The following is a 6,462-nucleotide window of genomic DNA, read 5'->3' as shown; positions in this document are numbered from 1 at the left end:
TACCTTTAATATGTATTATTGATGATAAATTATTTATTTATTGCTCTAAATATATTTTTTTATATTTTTGTAAATAACAGATAGATTAATAATTTTTTTTATTTATTCATTTTTTATTTTAGTTGATTACTTCTTATAAAATTTATATTTATTTGAAGTTAAGTAGAATTAATAATTTTAAATTTATATAAATTTTAAAATTAATTTAAATAATAAAAATATAATTATAATTAATTTTAAAAATTAATGGCAATTTAAGTAAAACTAAGGTTCCTCTCCTTCAAAAAAAAAAAAAATATATATATATATATATATATATATATATATATATATATATATATATTTATTGTTATATATAAAAATAGAACAAAAATGAATATAGACGTAAAATTGTTACTAAAATAAAAATTTAAATACTAAATTATTTTAAAATTAAAAATAAAGTTAAAAATATTTAGATATTTTTATTAAACTTAATGGAGAATTAACCGTAATTCTAAAGATATGGATGAACTTATAGATTTATTAAAATGTCAATGATTAAATTGCTTGATTTTAAAATTACAGAAATTAATTTATAAATTTAATTAAATTTTAGAGATTAAATTTTTAATAAAATAAAATTTTGAGAAATAAATTATTTTTAAATTAAAAATAAAGTTAAGGATATTTTAATTATTTTCAATAAAATTAAAGGTAATTTAATTAAAATTTAAATAGTATTAATTAAATTATATGTTTTATATAATTTTAGAAATGAAATTACTTAATTCTAACAATACATGATTAAATTATATATTTTATCAGATATCAAATTATAGTTTACCCAAAAGAATCCCAAATCAATCAATGTTATAATTTTTTTTAGTAGTAAAAATTAATCCAAAAAATTCGCTATACAAATGAATTTAACATCTTCCAAAAGACGAAAACGGCGCGCTTCAATTTGGGCGCAAACGGCAGGATGGTTAGAGGTAGGCGCTTGGCGAGTAAAAGAAGTATGATCCGTGTGCCACTAAACGGCGCGTTTTGGGCACAGAAGACCACATTTTTAACCCAAAGAACATTTTTCAGGTAGATCTCGATTCTCTAACTTCAGCATTTTCCTTTCCATCTATCTTCCTCTGTTTCTGAAATTCCATCTCCAAAATCTGCAATCTTCATCAATACTGCCCTTAATTCAACTCTGTAATTACCATTCTATCCCGCTTTACTTAAAGACAAGCTTTTCACCGGTGAAAACGCCGGCGTTTCATCAGTTCTACGCTCATCGTAACAGTCCCTAATTTAGGGTTCCAGATCTCTGCCATGCGTTCTTTGCTCTTCCCTCTCTTTCCCTAACCAAACCAATCACAATTGCAAGCGATGTCTCGGTATTGGAATTGAAAATTTTCTGCTACAGTTTATTCTCTCTATTCATTTTTCTTTTAGAAAAATTATTCGGTGGATATGTCGGTGGTGCCGGGGAAATCGTCGTATAGGGATCGGACGCAAGAGTTTTTGAGCGTAGCGGAGAGGCTAAAGAAGTCATTCTCGTCGGCGAACAATGCAGCGGCATCTAGCAGTAGTAACAACAGTGCGAAGTCCGACGCGACGCGATCTGTGGTGGCGATTCAATCGGAGTTCAATAAACGAGCGTCGAAGATAGGATTTGGGATCCATCAGACCTCGCAGAAGCTCGCGAAACTTGCCAAATGTGAGTTTCTTTTGATTAGTTATTTTGATTACTTGTGCGGTTTTGCCTCTATGTGAGTTGTTTTCTGTTGCTCAAATGTCATCTTTGTAGTTATGCGTATGTCATGGCCTGGGGCATGAAAATCTATTATTTTAGGAGAATTCACTAGGGCTTTCGAGGATTTATGATTTGACAGTAATGTAGTTTCCTTGTGGATGTGCGCATATAATTTCTTTGGGTTTATTTTATAAGCACAAGAGGATATAGAAGTTAAGTAGTAATGCGAATTGGTGGTTTGGTGGTTCTATATGCCTTTGTAGGTTATTGCAGTGGCTAGTTGTAGTAGTAGCAGAAACTATCTATGAAGTATCAATCAATACTTATGGATATGTGCATATTTTGGATGGGTGTCCGAGATTGCTTGTTGGAAACAGGAGCACCTTTGAGTGATATCTGTCTGAGGAGGGGTTATTCCCTTTTGGCACGTTAAAAGTGTAAAATTTAAGGTCTATTTAGAAAATAACTCTAATTCAGAATGGTCGCTGGAAAACTCATTTTCTGCAACTAGTTTCCTAACCCAAGCAAAATTGCGATAGATGGATTGACTCTGGTCACTTTGAAAAACTAAGTCATCTTGTTCAAGTGTTTGATTGAGCCTTCACATTGTTTCATCAATCTGTTAACATAAGTTTTATACATTCACATGGTACAAATGGATTAATTCATGGCCTAAATTATTTCTTTGAATTCTATCTAGGCCAGGCCATCAATCCTTAATGCAACAGAAGAGGTAATTGAAGGTAAAACAAAAATTTGTAAAGTGCATTCACATATCACATTACACTGATTCTGAGCTAGGACTCCAGTATTACTCATGCTTGGGACTACATAAGGTTGAATATTTTTAGATTTACCATCTATTATGTAGCTACTGCTATCTAATTTTGTGACTGCATAAATTTTGTTCTTTTATTTTATCTGATGAAGTTGTGGGGAATCACTTTGTAAAACCTCCTGGAATAATAATAATTTTTAGACTGATTCATGGAGTTGCAACAGTGTTATCAAGTTGAAAGGTAACACTAAAGCGAAAGAGTACCTTATGGCATTAGGCGAGGCCAGGGCCTTTTTAAAGCAAGATGCCATTGCCTATATATATATATATATATATATATATATATATATATATATATATATATACATATACTTTTAACATAAAAATTCATATGTATATGTACTTTTAATATATATTGTCATTGTATTAGCTTAAACAAAAATCATATCACAAATTCAAATTCCTCATCTAACAAATTGCATATCACAATACCTATATGAATGAAACAACAAATTAACAAAAAAAAAAAAAAAAAAATCTAATAAAACAATTAAAATAAAACTTAAACAACACCCATATAACAAAAAAACAGCAATATCCACGTAACAAGAATAAAATTAACAACAATACCTATATAACAACAAATTAACAAGAAATATATCATATCTAACTAGACAATTAAAATAAAAAACTAAAAATAAATAAAACAATATGATCAGCAGAATAAAAAGAAGAGAGCAAAGTAGGGATTCTGTTTTGTAGAAGAAGATGAGAGAAGAAAAGAAAAGAAAAAAAAAAAAGGAAAACAGAGGTTCTGTTTTGAACTACAGCAGAGTATAAGAAGAGAGAAGAGGACGAGACTCTGCTATGTTGAATCTTGAAAGAAGAAAAACACAGAAGAAGAGGAGAAGTGGAAAAGAAATAGAAGAAAGAAGGAGAAGAGAAGAGAAGAGAAGAGAAGAGAGAGAGAGAGAGAGAGAGGAAGATGAGAGACATATCTGTTATGATTTGAAAGAGCCGGCTGTTGTGAGTGAGAGATCTTCGGTTTTTGGTAGCGTGACAAAATGGGTCTGTCTCTTAGGGTTTTTCCTTTTAGTCTTAGTTGTGTGTAAAAAACAATTAAAAAGGGAAAAAGAAAGTTACCACTACCTTCTATAAGGCGTTGCCTCATCGCCTCAACACTCGGCGCCTCATCTACTGGGGCGATTGCCTCATTGAAGCAAGGCAAGGCAGAGCCAGTTGAGGCGCTAGAGGGTGGCCTCACCTCGGCGCCTCGCTTGCCCTTAGCGATATCAAAGCTAAACTGAAGTTGTGCCTCTCACGCAACATTTTAATTGTAAATGTAAGAAATATTTAGTTGATTTTTCATTTTCTACCAAGATAGTGATTCTGCATCAGGAAAAGCTCGTAGTAGACAAGATGGGGTTATAGAATAGTTGCTGGATGTGGAAAAAGGTCTAAAATTAAAATTAGCTAATAGAATATGAGATCTACTACTTTGACAGATGTTTTTAGGAAATTAAGACCATCATGGTTTAAGTGTGACTTTGCCTGATAATTTCTATTAAAAATTCTTCTTCACTCTGAGTGCAACAAATGGAGCCCCCTTTGTGGCATCGGCTGAATGGACTTGAAGACCTTAATTTCCTATTATGAACATGGGCGATCTTTTACTGGCTCCTCTCTCTCTCTCTCTCTCTCTCTCTCTCTCTCTCATCTTTGTTGTCTCTTGCTTTGATGTTCGACTCGTGTTGGGTCCAATTGCTTTGTGGATGTATGTTTACGTTGAATCTAAAAGATTAACTATAGGGTTTGAGTGTTAAAGACAGATGCTGGAAAAGCGTTGGTTGTGTTGTGATTGGATATATTTTGTTCTATTCTAGAGGATCCTTTAAATGATTAGCATCATGAAATTTACTTATCTATTTATTTAATCAGTGGCAAAGAGGACATCCGTGTTTGATGATCCAACTACGGAGATCCAAGAACTTACTGCAGTTATAAAGCAAGATATTACCGCGCTTAATGCAGCTGTCGTAGACCTCCAATTCCTTTGCAATTCCCAGAATGAAAGTGGAAACATCTCAAGTGACACCACAACTCATTCAACCACTGTTGTTGATAACTTGAAGAACCGGCTGATGAGCGCTACAAAAGAGTTTAAAGAAGTCCTTACAATGAGGACAGAGGTACATTAGAAGTTTCTACTTAACGCAGCTAAAATTTGATGACTTTGACATTTATATCGTTGATATGCTGTGTTTTATAACTGGGTTTTCTGTATATTTGCAGAATCTAAAGGTTCATGAGAACAGAAGGCAATTGTTTTCTTCAACTGCTTCGAAAGATTCTACAAATCCCTTTGTCCGACAGCGTCCACTGGCTTCCAGATCTACTGCTAATGCATCTCCATCTCCTCCTCCGTGGGTCAGTGGTTCTACTTCTTCATCTCAGTTATTTCCGAGGTACAAGTGACAGCTTACTCTCCTTGTAACCGTGATATCAAGAATTTTTTATTGGAAGCTCCTTTTTCATCTATTTTTGGAACTTCAGTGTCCTGTTTCATTTGTGAACAGTCCATGATTTTCTCTCTGATTTCAAATTGTATGATCATGTGGATGATGGTGCAATATATGGTCTGAAATGGGTTTCCTTCTGAGAGGGGATTGAAATACCTTTGATTTCCCACTAAAATTGTCTTCCTTTTCCTTTCCAGCAAGCAAACAGGTGTTGAGTCGCAGCCACTTTTGCAGCAGCAGCAGCATCAACAGCAAGAGCTGATGGTTCCACTGCAAGACAGTTACATGCAGAGTAGAGCTGAGGCTTTGCACAATGTGGAGTCGACAATTCATGAGTTGAGCAGCATCTTTACACAACTAGCAACCATGGTTTCACAGCAAGGAGAGCTTGCAATCAGGTTTGTTATTTATCATGGATTATGGGGTCCATCTTTAAAACAATCATGAGCTTGTGATCGAGTTATGAGTAAATTTTTATTTCAATGTTTGTGTGTCCATATGTGGTGCATCTCTTGATGATGGCAGTTCTCTTTTGGCACCTTGAAATGGGAATAGTTTTCCTAGTCATTTAGATATGGCTGTCTTTCATTGAAAGAGGGTAGCATGCAGGCTGCTACATGTTGGTGCAATAACAGGCCTACTATCCATGAATTAATTTTGTGACTGGAAATTAACTGCTTGAGGGTTGAGTGGAGCCATATCCACTAAATACCGTTGTACAACTCAACAAACGACATAGTTACGAGTTAATTATATGAAGAGAGATAAAAATGTTTTATTAGATTGAGCAACAGTTAACAACTCACCAAGGACACTACTGTGACTTTGCAGGATTGATGAGAACATGGATGAGACACTGTCAAATGTAGAAGGTGCACAGGGCCAACTGGTTAGGTATCTTAACAGTATTTCATCCAATCGATGGCTGATGATCAAGATATTCTTTGTATTGATTGTATTCCTCATGATTTTCTTGTTTTTTGTGGCGTAATAATATACTAGAGATTGGAAAATAAAGGACCAGGTCAATTTTCCCCACGTTTATACCTCTTCAATAGTTTGAGCCTATTCTGTTATTTTTCCCCTAAATTTGAGAATGTAAAGAGTGTCTTGTACTTATATGATGAAATATAGGTCAAAGGGGCCTTGACAATTTTTGGCGTAAAACTCGTATTAATTTATTGAAGGAATCGACCTTGTGTCTCTATGTCTTGCAAGAAGGATGACAATTTTTTTTTTTTTTTTTTGAGTCCTGTGTGTGCATGGATTCCTAATCGGCTTTGTGTGCATGCTTGTTTTAGGAATTTAATGAAATCATGGCATGATTTGTAGCCATTTTAGTCATGATGAAGATACTCTATTGCGTTCCAAATATTCAGTAATTTACTATTTTATTATTTTTTTTTTTTATTAATGTTGTGTCTATCTATTTA

General features: G+C 33.5%; 1 protein-coding gene across 1 annotated transcript; it reads left to right on the top strand.

Annotated features, from left to right (window-relative positions):
- Window positions 1-1,049: 1,049 nt before the first annotated feature.
- LOC110657264 (syntaxin-32) lies at window positions 1,050-6,232 on the top strand. The gene is made up of 5 exons (XM_021814418.2): window positions 1,050-1,696; window positions 4,449-4,699; window positions 4,803-4,975; window positions 5,227-5,427; window positions 5,861-6,232. The coding sequence occupies exons 1-5, from the start codon at window positions 1,450-1,452 to the stop codon at window positions 6,018-6,020; spliced, it is 1,032 nt and encodes a 343-aa protein (XP_021670110.1). The 5' UTR covers window positions 1,050-1,449; the 3' UTR covers window positions 6,021-6,232.
- Window positions 6,233-6,462: the final 230 nt, after the last annotated feature.

Source organism: Hevea brasiliensis, chromosome 4 (genome assembly GCF_030052815.1).
Source record: "Hevea brasiliensis isolate MT/VB/25A 57/8 chromosome 4, ASM3005281v1, whole genome shotgun sequence".
NCBI classification, from domain to species: domain Eukaryota; kingdom Viridiplantae; phylum Streptophyta; class Magnoliopsida; order Malpighiales; family Euphorbiaceae; genus Hevea; species Hevea brasiliensis.
Note: the sequence above shows the minus strand (reverse complement) of the source record. Positions and strands in the feature narration are given on the sequence as shown.

Coding starts and splice junctions, on each gene's coding strand:
- LOC110657264 (XM_021814418.2), top strand. CDS start 1,450: ATGTCGGTGGTGCCGGGGAAATCGTCGTATAGGGATCGGACGCAAGAG. Junction 1,697..4,448: donor GCTCGCGAAACTTGCCAAAT/GTGAGTTTCTTT, acceptor TTATTTAATCAG/TGGCAAAGAGGACATCCGTG. Junction 5,428..5,860: donor CAAGGAGAGCTTGCAATCAG/GTTTGTTATTTA, acceptor GTGACTTTGCAG/GATTGATGAGAACATGGATG.